At 50.5% G+C, this 15,064-nt stretch overlaps 1 protein-coding gene across 1 annotated transcript in view; it reads right to left on the bottom strand.

The window, feature by feature from the left end:
* Nucleotides 1-3,342: 3,342 nt before the first annotated feature.
* chchd3a (coiled-coil-helix-coiled-coil-helix domain containing 3a) overlaps nucleotides 3,343-15,064 on the bottom strand; it is a 78,850-nt gene continuing 67,128 nt past the window's right edge. The window contains exons 8-9 of the mRNA XM_035426178.1: nucleotides 8,469-8,604; nucleotides 3,343-4,395 (exon numbers count right to left, since the gene is read on the bottom strand). Coding sequence (XP_035282069.1) covers nucleotides 4,372-4,395; nucleotides 8,469-8,604 — 160 coding nt within the window. The 3' untranslated portion in view covers nucleotides 3,343-4,371. The remainder of the gene's footprint in view (nucleotides 4,396-8,468; nucleotides 8,605-15,064) is intronic.

Raw genomic sequence — 15,064 nt, forward strand, 5'->3', positions numbered from 1 at the left:
TAAACTTGTTCTGTTGCATTAGGGGCACTGGTGTTCAGCATGGAACTTTTTGCTTGATACGCTGGCCACTTCAGACAGATCGAACCGGCTAGACGAGCTCACCGCAGGACTAAGAGACCTATCCCCAGACAGATTAGAGCGGTTCTGCTAATAATAACAACGCACAGAGACTCACAGCGCACATCTGTTGCAGGAATCCAAATTGCTTCTCCCACACTGACCTGAAAAGAGCAAAAGTATGAATCTGTATGCCAGTACAGTCCTGCTCTTTTACGAAGGAAAGCAGCAGCTTCACGATCATTTTCACTGTTGCCAGGTGTTCTAGCAGTTGCTAACAGGTTGTCATGACGGCTTTGCTTATACATAGATTTCTAGTATCAAACAAAACAAAAAAAAAAAAAAAGTTGTTTTAAAGCTATAGATTAATTATGATTTGATCCTCTCCATTTCCCTCCAGTTGTGGGTGCAGTGGAAAACACTCACTAATTGATGACTAAGAGGTGGGAGAACTTAAAGCTTAGCTTCACGGTTGTCACATGACACGAAAACCAAGATTATTGTACATTTCACGTTTTAGGCCATGTCCAGTTCTATCTGTGTATCTACGGCTGCTCGTCGTTTGCATTCAAGCCAGCCGCACGAGCTGCAATGATCACCCGGCAGTTAATGAAACACACACACACTTCATAACACCTGGTAAAAAAGGACCGCTGACAGGCAACGCATGAACAGGACAGTGCGCGTGCGTGTGTGTGTGTGTGTGCGGTGGCATGTGTGTGTGTGTGTGTGTGTTAGAATATTAGCGTTGCTCCCAGGTGTGAGAGCTCAGCTCAGTGTCTGCAGTGAGAGGATTCTGCCTTCATCAGAAATGGGTGAAAAACAGCTACATTTTAACTAAAGTAAATATTTGTCATATTAAAATGTCCATGGCCTAAAAATTAATATTTCTTTAAAGTATATAACAGAAAATTTGAAATATATATTTTAATCTTTAGATTTTAGCATATTATATATATATGTATATTTTATTCAGTGGTTCACTGCACCAAGATGGTTCAGAACAATTCGAAATGAGCAGAAAGGTTAACGGAGACAATTTTTAACCATCACTGAATCCAGGATAATTTCTATCCCATAATTATGGCTATTGTATAGACATTTCAGTTCTCAAATCCTTTGTATTCAAGAGGTCTAAAAAAAATGAAATATAATTTCTGGAAATTGTATTCAGATAGTTTTGATACTTGCAGGAATCATCTGTCCATCCATCCATCATGCATACCTGCTTATCCTGGGAGGGTCATGGGGGGTGCTGGAGCCTATCCCAGCGTGCATTGGGCGAGAGGAAGGAATACACCCTGGACAGGCCGCCAATCCATTTTTTTGACAGTTGCTGGGATCAGCATTTGGATATTTTCATTATACAAAAGGCATGCAAGCTTTTTTGCATTATAGTTGCTTATATGTATGTATTTTTTAGTAATATTAAAAATTCCACTTATCCCCACCTCTGGCCTCATTACACAGAGGTGATGTCACAGCGGAATAGCCGGCGGCCGGGCGTCACGGTTTCGGGTTTTAATGAGCCGTCTCTGGGAAGGAGAGAGGTCGGGGTGACTCAGAGCAGGAACGGGAGAGGCTGCGGCGAGACCGCCCTCGTTAGGCCGTCCTCTCGCGTCAACGCGAAGACCAGCCGCGCGGACGTTTAACCATTCGCCGTCTCGCGCTCGAATCACACCCCCTGTTCAACATAGTCACGCTAGTCACACGCATACTGTGATAATGGGGAAGGGGGTTCGATTCAAGCTCCTGGATTTAGGCCCCCCTTCAGACCACGAAGAGACCCTCACACTGCATAGTTTACTCACACCAGAGTGGCGCGACTCACAGGGCTCCATTGGTCCTGGTGGGGAGTCTGCCCCCTTCAGGCAGAGACAGTCACTGCAGGCAGGATGAGACTGTCCCCTTCAGGCAGTGAGTTAGACCGAGCAGTGTGAACACACCTACTTCAGGCAGTGAGTACCCCCTTCAGGCTGTGAGTCATGACAGGGAAGATTAGCTCATCATCGTTGGGTAGGGGTCGTAATGACAGGTATGATGACTTCCTCCTTCAGGCAGTGAGTGTAATGACAGACAGCAAGCTCGCCCCCTTCAGGCAGTAAGAGTAATGACAGTCTACAAACTCAACCCCAACATATACAATTTAGGCACTAAGCAGACTCTCTTATCCACAGAGATGTACCGTGTACATCCATTAAATAAAATCCATTTCCTGGACATTTAACAAATGTGAAAGACTCCACAGAAGTACCACACCAGGGAATCAAACCTACACCCTTGGAGTTTCAGGCCCGATTCTCTTACCGCTACACTACGCTGCTACCCCCCATAAGCAGTAAGAACTGCACCCCTCTCATATGTCACAGAAGACCTGGAGACTGACAGTGTCCATAAAAGTTCCAAGGGACAATCCAGTATGACAACCATAAAATTAAACCCCAGGCTGACCCTAAAAAAAGGATGAAGAGAGATGCTTCCAATGTGCACATCGCGTAAATACATACACGTGGGTCGTGATACAGCTGCCATAATCCGTATGTGACTGCATTCTTTTGCAGTTATTTAAAGCTTTAATTGCACTATTTATGACAAATGACTACATGCTGTTAGAGAGCGTCTCCAGGCAGATGTGACACCGATGGACCCATGGAGTGTTTGTAAGAGGCTTTTCAGTCAGATCTGCACACACACACGCACGCACGAGCACACACACGCACACACACTGCACAGTCAAATCACGGTGAAAAGATATTCAACAATTACCAGAGAGGAGGCATATCCACCATATGTTACCATGAGAACAGAGGCTAGGTGTGAAGTGAAGCTGTGAGGACCTGGCATCTCGGGTTTCGCAGCGAACGTCTTCGCTGTCCCCGCGTGCCAGCTGGGTCAGATCTGAGCACTGACCTCAATTCTTTCAGGAGGGAGGAGTGTGATAAGAGCACTTAAGATGGAGCCCAAGGGAGGGACACACTTTGCCCCTCTCAGTTTTAGGATCTGTAAGGTCTGCTTCAGCACAGACACAGGAGATGAGGAGAGGCCCTCTGGAGAGAATTTACACTCACATGCACACACACACGCACCCCCACAGATGCACACGCACACACACACCCCCCACAGACACGCACATACACACCCAAACACAGACTTTCCCGCACACACATGCACACACACACGGGGCGCACACAGACACCCCCACAGATACCCCAACAGACACACACACACACAAGCGCACACCCCCCCCCCCCAACCCACCCACAATAAAAACAACAGGCACTCAGAGACTGGTGCATGTGCAGCAAGTGTATTATTGACAGGACATGATCGGCGACAATTACAGCATCTTCATTATTTATTTTCATTATTTTCCTGGTGCGGCAGACGTGATGAGACTCGTGCAGACCAAAACAAAAGCAAGCAGCGGCGCCTTTGGACTCTACGCGCGTACGGAGAGCGAGATGAAGGGAGAAATGTCCGGAAGGACGCGGGGGGCGGTCACGTTAGCGGGAAGGGAAACGGGCGGGAGAACGCACTTTTTTGTTTTTTTACTGTCGACGCGTGGCGAGGGAGCGAAGCTGAGCATGCGCACGACCCGGTCGGGAGGCGCTGTGGCGGGCGGGCGGGCGGCGGCGGGCCAGATCCGTGTGATTCGTTTTAAACGTGCAGCTGCTCTCTGAACACTGGGGCCAGACCACAGAGGTAGGGGGGTCTGATCCCAGATGTCTCGCGGAGCAGCTCTTCCTGTTGCGGTGCTGGTCTCCTGTGTGGTGGCAGTGAACCCTGGAACCATCTTGCGGAGTAGGGAGAGGTAGACTGAGAAGAGTAGGAAGTGAACCTACAAACCATCTTGTGACTTGGGGAGAGGTAGACAGGGACCAGCAATGGGTAGTGAACCTATTCCCTCCTGGGGAGGTAGGCAGAGGTAGACGTGAACCAATGGGTAGTAAACCTATTCCCTCCTTGTGATGCAAGGAGAGGCATTCAGAAACAATTCGGTAGTGAACCTATTCCCTCCTGGCGATGTAAGGAGAGGCATTCAGAAACAGTTCGGTAGTGAACCTATTCCCTCCTGGCGATGTAAGGAGAGGTATTCAGGAACCAGTGGGTAGTGAACCTATTCCGTCCAGGTGCTGTAGGAACGGTTGGAGAGTGGATCCCCCCTCTCTCCGGCTGCTGCGGTCTGAGTCTCTGGTGTGTTCTCCTGGTGTGTTCTCCTGGGTCGGTTGTGTCTCTGGACATGATTCTTCACCTCCGGGTCCGTATCGCCGTAGACAACACAAAAACACGGCTACTTCGCTGCGGCACGGGACGTTAGCCTCCCGTCCTCATCTTGTTCTGGAGAGAAAAAAAAAAGAAAAAAGCAGAAAGAACATGGATGGTGTGAGAGAAGAAGCGAGTGAGTGAGTGAGGAGGAGAAGGGGGCAGAGTGCGCTCTGTACGCAAGCACGGTCACTAAGGCAAACCTGCCTCCCTGTTCATATAATATAGATATATGCAATTGCATTTGATATCAGGGAACACAACTCCCAGAATGCTTAGCACTGGGATGGGGAGGATGCAGTAGAAGGGGCATAATATAAGGGAAAAATGTGAAATGAGTGAGAGGGGGAGGCGGAGGGAGAATGAGAGGTGGGGAATGATGGAAAGACAGCACATAAAAAATGGAAATGAGTCTGCTATCATTATTTTCATACACCATCTTCCCTCCTAGACAAGACTTCATTTGCAACCTCAACATTGAATTCAGCCTCACTGAGATGGACCCAGTGTTCCACAACTTGGGCAGCCATCACAAGCAAGCAAAACTGAATGACCACACGTGCCTCATAAAAACCCTTAGTGGAGAGATACGCAAAGAGCCAAAGGATGACAGAACTCCTTATACAACGCTGACACTGACCACAGAAGCACTACTAAGAAACCGTTTGACCGTGACCACGGTCACAGGTTTGAAATAAACGGGACCCTGCTGGCGTCCCCTTGCGTGTACCTTGAGGAGCTCCAGAGGGAGTCTTGCAGGAACGCGGTTCATGTCACATTTAAAAACACAGAAACCGAAGCAGGAAGTGACACTTGAAGCAAGCCTTTATCAACGACACACTCAAGATGAACACTTTCCTAGAATCCTTAGGCTCCCATTTCACCTGACTAAGACGACTGGGTTAAATTAAAAAAACAGTTAATTTGGGCTAATTGTAATTAAAAAAAAAAAAAAATCACGTCAATGATAAATCTATTACCTTCGCATTCTAATGATGACGAATTGGCCGCATCAGGCTAAATTTCCAAAGGCAACGCACAGGAAGCATGCAGTTAATTACCTGGGCCACAGATGTCCTGTCGGTTACCTCCGGTGATGACGATAATAATTCCACCAGAAAAAAAAAAAAAAAAGCGGCATTCGATGGCGACTTCGCATTTCCCGCTTTCCAAAAAGGAAATGTTTTCCCTCTCCTCGTCCTGCGTTTTCAGCGACGCGATCAGAGGTAAGATAAGTGACCCTGTGGACCCTGTTTAGCAGAACCTGACTGACTGATCGATGGCCCAGATAGGCGGTGGCAAACGCCCGCCCGCGTTCTTCTTTTGGGGCACCTGCGCCTCGCGTGATAAATAAGGCGGGGAAAGCGGAAAGAGGGAGTTTTTATTTTTTATCTGCCCGGGGTTTTAAATCGGCTTCACCTCCGCCGCTCCGGGGCTTCGCAAAGCGCCGAAAGAGAAAGGGAAAGTTCTGCGTCGGGTCTGAATGTTATCTCGTCACTCCGATAATAAATTAGCTGTAATTACTGTCACGAGACTCACGCTCCGGATGAGAGAACCGGTGTTCCTGCCCAAACTGCTGTCTCTTTTGTACCCCTTTTCTCTCAGTATTTTGCAATCTCTCAATTGGTTATAATTGGTGACATCTCACTCCTCATAAATTAACATCTCTAGCAGTTTTTTTCCTTCTATCCCCCATGCCTCACATCTCTCCTCATGTCATAACTCATCAGTAACATCCATCTCATAGATGGTATATTTTTAAAATTTCTCTCCATATAACTCACTTCTATCTCCACACACAAATACGCACACACACGTGCACACACATGCGCACTCAGACACGCACACACGCCACTATAAAATACACCTGAGGTTCAGTTTTTTTGTTCGACCAAAGTATTACTGGCATGATTGTTGGTGCCAGACGTTGTGGTTCCAGCATCTCGGAAACAGCTGTCCTCTCGCGATTTTCACGCACTACGGTCTCTAGTGTTTACAGAAAAGGCAAAAAAAAAAAAAAGAAAAAAAAAACATCCAGTAAGTGGCAGTTCTGTGGCCGAAAATACCTTGTTAATGATAGAGGTCGGACGAGAACGGGCACATTTATCCCAGCTAACGGAAAGGCCACAAATGCTCAAATAGCTGTTTACAAAAGTGGTGAGCAGAAGAGCATCTCTGAACGCACAACGTGTTGAACCTTCACGAGGATGGGCCACAGCAGCAGAAGACCACGGTGGGCCCCACCCCTGTCAGCCATGAACAGGAGGCCAGGGTCTACCCCTTTCCCAAATGGACACTTCCGGCAGGATAATGCAGCATGTCGCAAAGCCTGCAGCATCCCAAGCTGGTTCCATGTACATGCCAGTAACTTCATTTTACTCCAATGGCCTGCACAGTACCCAGATGTCAATCCAACAGAGCACCTCTTGGGATGAGGAAGAATAAGACGTTTGCATCATGAATGTGTGGCCAAATCAAGTCAACATGGGTCAAAATCCCTAAGGAATGTTTCTAGCAGCTTGTCGAATCCACGCCACCAATAATTTAGGGCGTTCCTGAGACAAAAGGGGGTCCTACCTGGTACTAGACAGGTGTACCTCCAAAGTGACCAGTGAGTGAGTGTGCATATCCATTTTGTTTCTCAACTTATATCTTTCTTACATTTCTCTCCTAATATCTAACATCTCCACAATACACTCTTCATAATGTATATGGTCTCACCTTGAATCCCTCATAATCAAGATGTAACATCTCTCTCACTGTTTACTAGTCTGTCTCTCATCTTTCATATCTTAATGGTCGTCTCTTGTTCGACTCTCTCAAAGCGTCGTTTCCAGGAGCGGTCCATGCTTTTAAATCTTTATCGGAGGACAATCCCTCTCCCTGTATTTTGATTGCAGGAAACTGATATAAAAAAATAAATAAATAAAAAATAAAAAATAGATTACTCTACGGCTGCATGTATTGTCTGTTTTGCGGATCAAGGGAGATTTTGAATTCACGGGCACATAATGGCTCGCAAAGAAGCATGCCAGAATATTAACAAGATTACAGGTGGGCTTTCACAGAGACCATGAATAAAACATACCGGCATTTACATGATGTACAGTCTTAAAACAAGTGGATCCAACTCAGATGAGGTAATGAAAGTCTGTTTTTACACCAATACCCCTGAGAGAAGAACAGAGTAGATTCCTCAGAAGAGTGTACGATTGGAAAGAAATCTAATAAAAAATACTCATCTGAATGTAAATACTATATGGTTTGAGAGCCATACTGTATATTCAGGTGACAGCGGCATTAGAATAACTACAGCCACCAATACCCTGGACCCCTTCTGCCCAGTACCATTACCATAAGCACCGAGGCCAAAGCGCTTTAAAATTACTTGGATTAAAAAAAAAAATAAAAAAAAGAAATAAAAAAGACAAAAGTATGGTGATTGCTCTGCCCAGCCTTTCCTTATTGCATTAAACACAGGCTTATGCAGTACCAACGGCAGACAGTGTCAGCAGTCATTATGGAAATGGACCTTCACACGGGGCTGGTAATTTATAGAGGGCCTGGAGGTGCCTGGGGCGGGCGGGGGGGGGGGGGGTTCGTGGAGACATGAGTTTCCCGCACAGGCTGTCTGTGGTCAAAACCCAGGGCTTGGTGAAGTGACTGGAGTGCACCTCCACTATACACACACACAGTCACACACACAGTCGCACACACACACACACGTGCCCACGAACGTACGTTTAATTACACACAACAAAGACACAAACACAGACTGCACTGCGCTAATGCGTCTAATGCCTCTACATGTGTAAGAGGACACGAGGCTGTGTAACTCACATGTGTGCAGCCCATAGCTGGGGCTGGTCCAGCTTGGGGTTCTGGTTAATGGAAGGAAAACAAATGGCATGGTGGAAAACGACAATGCATCGCCCTCTGCATCCGAAACAGACAGCTGGATGAAGGGGAGTGCCACTCATACATGTGCACACTCCCACACTCGCACACTTGTACACTTGCATACTTGTGCACTAGCACACTTGTGCACTCGTGCACTTCTAAACGCCCACACTCGTACACTTGCACACTCCCACATTCCCACACTCGTACACTCCCTCCAACAATTGTGTAGGCAGTGGCGCACTCACCTGTTTGGCATCGTTGACGCACTGCAGGTAGAGCGAGGCGATCCTGGAGCAGGACAGCGTCTGGCTCGTGTTCTCCCGGTAGCACTTCAGGATCTGCCCCTGCAGGTCAGCGCAGACGGGCTTTATCTCGTAGCGCCTGCCAGAGAGGGAGGGGTAGAAATGAGCCGCGTTAGCCTGCTACACAAACCCCAGCAAAGCCCTGGAAACATCATGAAGATTATTAATGCTAATAAAATAGCAAGGGCTGCCACAAGAACTTCAGACCACATGAAACGTATTCTCACAATGCCGTTTACTGCAAAAACATGAAACCGTTTATCAGCCAATACTGCCGTGCTGGAAGAACCAATACATCATACATTTAGCATGTTATCAAACAATACCTAACAGTTACTACAACACCAAACACACTGAATTGGACTGAAAAACATTACCTCACCATACTGACCTTTACAAAAATATTACGCTGTACTGAATCTGTCCCTGCTACAGCAAACTACAGTACGTTAACTTCGATAAGTTCGGTTGCGCCAAAAACTTTCGAGCGCGTTCGGGAGCAGGAACATCCATCTTGTCTGCGTCGAGCCAGCGAGCCGCGGCACCAGACCAAGCGTTTCCGCTCCTACGGAGCTAGCGTCACTGGGCCAGTTCTGCGGCTCCAGCCGAGCGCCCCGACTCGTACCGGGCCGGCGCGCTCAAACGACTCTCCTCGATCTGCTGTAGCTCACGCCGCCGCGCTGAAACAACAGAGCCCGCGCCGCGCGGATAGCATCACGCTACGCGGCGCGCCGAGGGCGCGCAGCACGCGACCGAAACGGCGGCTCCGGCGTTTCCGCCCCTCCCCGTGTTCCCCGCGCCACCCGAAGGAAGTTATGAGCGCGTTTTTAAACCTCGGATGGGGGGGTGGGGGGAGCGAGGCGGTGTGTTTGATTTGCCCTCCCAGGTGAGAAATTTGGCTCTGATTTTGGGTATGAAGAACAGAGGCCCGGGGTCCCGCTCCATTACCCACGGTGCACTGCGGGGGCGGGGGCACGCTGCCAAAAAAAGGGGGCTGATATTCCCACTGCCCTACTGCCCCACTTCTGCGGCAAACCAAATCAATCGCCAATCAGTCACCCAGAGGCCCTCTGCGGGGAACTGCATACTGAGCATAATCTGAGTTTAAAGTGTGAAAATGTAAGCACCTCATAAACTGGCACACAAAGTATGTGACAGGAGAGCTAGAGCAGTTGTGCTGAGCCATAATAGTCCATGGGTCAGAGAGGTTTGGGGGGGGGGGGGGGGGGGGGCACCGCTTAGGGTAGCAGCAGGGATGGGGGGGGGGGGGGGGGGTGGGTTGCCAGTGTGACATCCCACACTGCACCCTCACACCTAGCCACTGCTTAAATCATTACACTCCCCAGCTCTCTCTTGCAGGTCCTACGACACTCAGCTTAATGCTGCTGGTATATGTGTTAATCAATACTTTGGCCCAGAACCCTGCCGACCTGGCGTTGGCTCCGCTGGTCGTCGAAGCCTCTATGCTCAGGCATCGCTCTGGGAAAGCGTGCACTAAACACCCAAATGTAAACGCATAAAAAAACCTGCTTAAGCAGACATTAAGGAGCTCTGGTGCCTTTAAACAGAGACGTTATTATCACCCGTTATTCTTCAGAACCCTCGGGGAAAATGGCCGCCGCTTAGCGCTTTTAGACCGCTCGCGCTAGCGCCGCGCGCGGGGGGGGGCGTTGATGTTATCAGGGGCGCGCGGCGGCCGACGGCGGCTGTCCTTCGTCTCTGAGGGTCTGAGGGGGGAAAAAAGGGACTCGTCTCGCGTTTAAAATCTCGCGCACTCCAGCTTTCCCTTCCGCGGGGACGAAGCGGGCGGGACTGCTCTCCTCACAGGGACAATAGTGTTGTCGCAGGCGCGTGCCAAAACATCTGTCATACGACATTAACTCCGACTGCCGCACGCAGCGTGTGGGGGTGGGGGTGGGAGGGCACCGTTGTACAGTTAAAGGAAGAGTTAACCCTTTACGAGCCGCGCGCTGCGGCATTTCGTTCAGCAGATGGCGGATTCTGGGTCCCTCGTTCTCTCGCCGTCGGTTCCCCCAGCCCGGGACGGGACTGCAGCGCGGCTCAGCCAGGGCGGTGCGGCGCGTATGCCAGTGACGCGCTGCACCGACGCGCCACGCCTCCCCCGAGACCCGTCGGCTGTGACGAGAGCAGCGCTGGTGGACCGGGGGGCCCGTGCCCAAACTCACAAACGCCAGCCCGTCGCAGCCAGCACACGGACAGCCAGCCCCGGGTACGATCCATCAGCTCCGGGGACAAGGTACGCTCCACTCCCCCTCCCACACAAGATAATCTCCCCGGGAGAGAGAGGGAGAGGGCGCGCAAAGCCCAAGGACACTCAAACCGGGACCCCTCCGGTGTCTTTCAAGCAGCAATGTTTGAACATCTGCTGCACAAAAAAAAAAAAGAAAGAAAAAAAACGGTTTTCCTGGCTGTATCTGTTTCGCAGAGCGTGAGGACGGTGACGCTGAGTCCAGGAGGCAGCCGGGAGGCTCTGGGGCTCTTCTCATGTTGCTCGTCTCTGAGGTGGGTTACTGCACCGCACCACTGCAACAGACCAAATCCCCACGGGGGAGCTGGGCTGCACGAATCCGGTCAAACTGCTTTCTGGAAATCCTCCCGTTCCCATGAAATCGGAGCCCGCCGGCGTCTGTAAACAACGAGTTTACCTCCCCGAGGGACTCGCAAACGCAGAAAAGCCGCTCGGGCGCTCCGTCTGAAACGCGCGCTTCCGAACGAGAGCTTTTGAAAAACGAGCGAGGCTTTCAGACCGCGTCCGGTCTTCTGACTGAACCGCAGGTTTACACAACGGTCAGCCCCGAAACAAACAGCGCATGAAACACAATCATGGGATCTCTCTCAAAAAATCTCAGGGCCTGGGGAAAGAATGACCTCACGTAAACAGAATCGGTTGCGGTTGCGGAGTCTCGCTCAGACCGCGGACCGAGCGGGAGACATCCCCGCGAAGGTATTCGCATTCACGTCGAACGCGGCCGCTGTCAATCAAAGCTCGGCTCTCTGTACCAGCATGCCCTTGAGACTCAGGATAAGGCCTTAAAACCGCCGCAGAACCCAGACGAGGCTCACACGTCTCACAAATATAAATTCAGAATTTATTGCGTTTCGCTAAACTCTTAAAACTTCTTTTTTGTCATACAGGAACAGCAACAATAATTCAAATTTTGTTTTCCCAGAAGAAATAGTAAAGACAAACGCAAACGCATAAACGATGCTGATGATGGTGGGAGGGAGTGGGGGGGGGGGGGGACCTCTCTCAAGGTCATCAAATTACAGAACACAAAATCTCCCCAGCCTGGGGTGTGGGTGTGTGGTTCGGCTGCTGAATAACAATCACCTTCAAAAATCGGTACACAATTTGAGACCTCTCTGACATTTTATTACTTTAAAACAGTCTTTTCTGCTTAAAGTTTCCTCTTCCCACCCCGGCTCCAGACCTCCAGACCAGTCTATGCGCCCTGCATCACAGTGACAGACAGAAAAATAACAAATCTAGCCTGCAGACGAGGCCAGGCCACAGAACCCTGGGGTCACGGTAACAATGGCCAGCTCCACGGCAACGGGCTTCCACACAGCTGAACGCCGCACGTATCGGACGGGGGGTTGGGGGGGTCCCCCCTTTCATGCTGACGTGCCTGACGCCCCTTTCATACGTGCCGTAACGGCTGCTGGTCCTACCGGGACCGCTGGACCCGCTCATAAATCATACGGCCGAGGAGAATCTGAGACACATGACAGAATGGGCTGCGAGGACGAGATGGTAATCGGGTAAGGAGGGACGCAGAGCGGAGAGCAGCAGGATGGAGAGAAGCGGGAGCGAAAGAGAGGTGAAGGAGGGAGGGGGGATTTGCTAGGAAAGGGGGGAAGGGAGAGATGGATGGATGGAAGGATGCAGGTTGCGAGAGGGGAAAAGGCTAGATAGGAGGAGGGAGGGAGAGACAGGGAGAGAGAGACAGAGGGAGAGAGAGGAAGATAGAGACAGAGGGAGAGAGACAGAGACAGCAGGAGAGAGAGAGAGAGAGAATAAGAGAGATTGAGAGAGAAAGACAGATCTCATGCTTTTCAGAGGCTACACTGCATCCCCCAAATCTCCCCCCCCCCCCCCCCCCCGAAAGCCCTAGTCTCCGCGGTGACGCAATTCCAGTCCAATCTTCCAGAAAACTGTTTGATGTTCTCGGCAGAGCTTCAAAGTGAGCACAAATCCTGCCCCTGATAACCCGCAAGTCTATTTGTCATTGTTTACAGACACTTTCAGAATAATGGAATTATGAAACGACCTGGCGGAGGGCTGGGGCTCACGGAGAGAGAGAGAAAAACTCCCGCACTCCGAAGGGCTTTCTGTCTGAGAAGGCTAAATAAATACAAATGATCCAATGCGGTTCAGTTTTGGGTTTGGGTTGGGGGGGTGGGAGGGAGGGTGAAAAATGGTTCAGAAATCCAACTGCTAAAGCAGATCCATGAACTCCAGGGAGACCGACCAAGCCCCGCCCCCTACACTGCCCGCCGCTGACCTCCACCGGCACTCAAGCCGGCAGGCCGCCGCCCGCTCCTCCTCCTCCTCCTCCTCCTCCTCCTCTCTTCGTCTGTACCTTTAAAGGAATTCAGAGCTGGACCAAAGCGGGGCCAGTCGGCCGCGCCAATTAAAACAGCCGCGCCGGCCTACGCACGACACGGCACGGCACGGCGGGGGGGCCGGACCGGCTCAAACAAGCCGACGCGCCCGCGCCGAACGGACGGGGTTAGCGGTAACGAGGCGAGGAAGACCACGGCGCTTTACCGCCCGCGGCTCGTCGTGATGAAAGGCCGAGCGCGGGTCCGCACGAGCGCCCCTTTTTTAGAAGTTTTGCAAACGGAGGGGGCGGGGGAATAAGGGCAGCGTAATTAGGAGCAAAACGGTGCAATGTCCGCCATTTTGGGGCCAAGACAACTGCGGTGAGCCCAGCTTGTAATCTCACAGGGTACGGTACCATCCGTACCCACACCTCAAACAGAATGACCTCATACAGCAACAAACAATAAATGCTGACGTCTAACCATCAGAACAAGGCAACAGTGATGATACAGAAAGCATTTTTACATGAATCGTGTTGGAATGGCTAACTTTTGAACAGAACAAGCGTAGTTTTTTCCCCCTCAACTACGCTAATGCAGTTTTTTTTTACTAGGGCCATCGGATCATGTCCAATCTGTCAAAGAAGTCCATTTTCCTTTATCATCTCAGTGTCTGTTTCAACTTTATGGCACTTTGGAGACACAAAGACTAAACATCTAATTTATTGCTTTCCATCTTTAAAGCGCGATAGCATCTTACCCATGGCACTGCGGTATCTATCCGTAGCTGTAATATCCAAAGGGAGCAGACACAACTACTGCTATTACGGTACATGCTAACGCCCACCCCTTCAATTACAGGGCACACAATACACGCATGAAACTCGATTAGCCTAAAAGCGCACTCTCCGCGAGCCTTCTTCCTGTAACATCAGACCACGTAGACGGTTCGGTTAACGGACGGACAAATCTTCCTCCCCCCGCCATAATCCAATCAGAGCGCTCGTAATGCAGCCGGGGTAATCCAATCAGCCAATCAGAACCCTTGTAATGCAGCCGCCCGTCACATGAGCCACGGCGTTAGCGCGCGGGGTCGTGTCACGCTAATGGCATGCTAACTCAATTTTAATGCAGTTGCGCGCCCGGTGTCTTAAGCCCAACCCCCCGGGACCGCCGATCGATTTTTGGCATTTCTGCAGAGAGAGAACGACGCCCATGTTAGCACAGACAAGAGTCATGTTAATGATATTTTAATGCAATCTTCGTGCCCCCGGCCACTCCTGAAATTTGCCCTCGGTTCCACCCCCTTCTCAGCTCCCAGTCCGCCACCGTAACGTTTCCACAGAAGCAACCCTCTCTCTCTCGGTGACGGCCTTGTACAGAGTAACGGACTGAAGGTACGCTAACACTTCAGCTGCTGTGCACTTGAGCTATATACATGTCTCTGGGTTTCAGTCTTGTACAGTCTGAAGGTACGCTAACACTTTAGCCGCTGTGCACTTGAGCTAGATACACGTCTCTGGGATTCAGCCTTGTACAGGCTGAAGGTACACTCTCACACTTTAGCCGCTGTGCACTTTAGCCAGAAGCATGTGGCTGATGGCTCTTCCCCTCACATGATAAGGTCAAGTCATGTTGTTCACGGTGCTTTCATCGAGTTCTGAGGGCAAATTCTTGGCACCAAATGTCAAAAATAAAAAAAATAAAAAAAACCCCTTCACCGACTCACGGCAGGCTGGTCACGTGTGCTGCAGGCGACGCGCAGTAAAGTTTAAAGGCTTTGTGGGCTGTAATGTGTCCTGGAGCTCTCTCAAACTCAGCCAGAACCCTGCTGTGGCTGCTCAGCTCGTTAGGAGATCCACACACACACACCAGGGGCGTCTGCGTGGAGCACGAGGCAGGAACAGACACCAGGGGCGTCTGCGTGGAGCACGAGGCAGGAACTGACACGGGCACGCCCGGCCTCCTGAAGC

Source organism: Anguilla anguilla, chromosome 7, assembly GCF_013347855.1.
Source record: "Anguilla anguilla isolate fAngAng1 chromosome 7, fAngAng1.pri, whole genome shotgun sequence".
Taxonomy (NCBI): domain Eukaryota; kingdom Metazoa; phylum Chordata; class Actinopteri; order Anguilliformes; family Anguillidae; genus Anguilla; species Anguilla anguilla.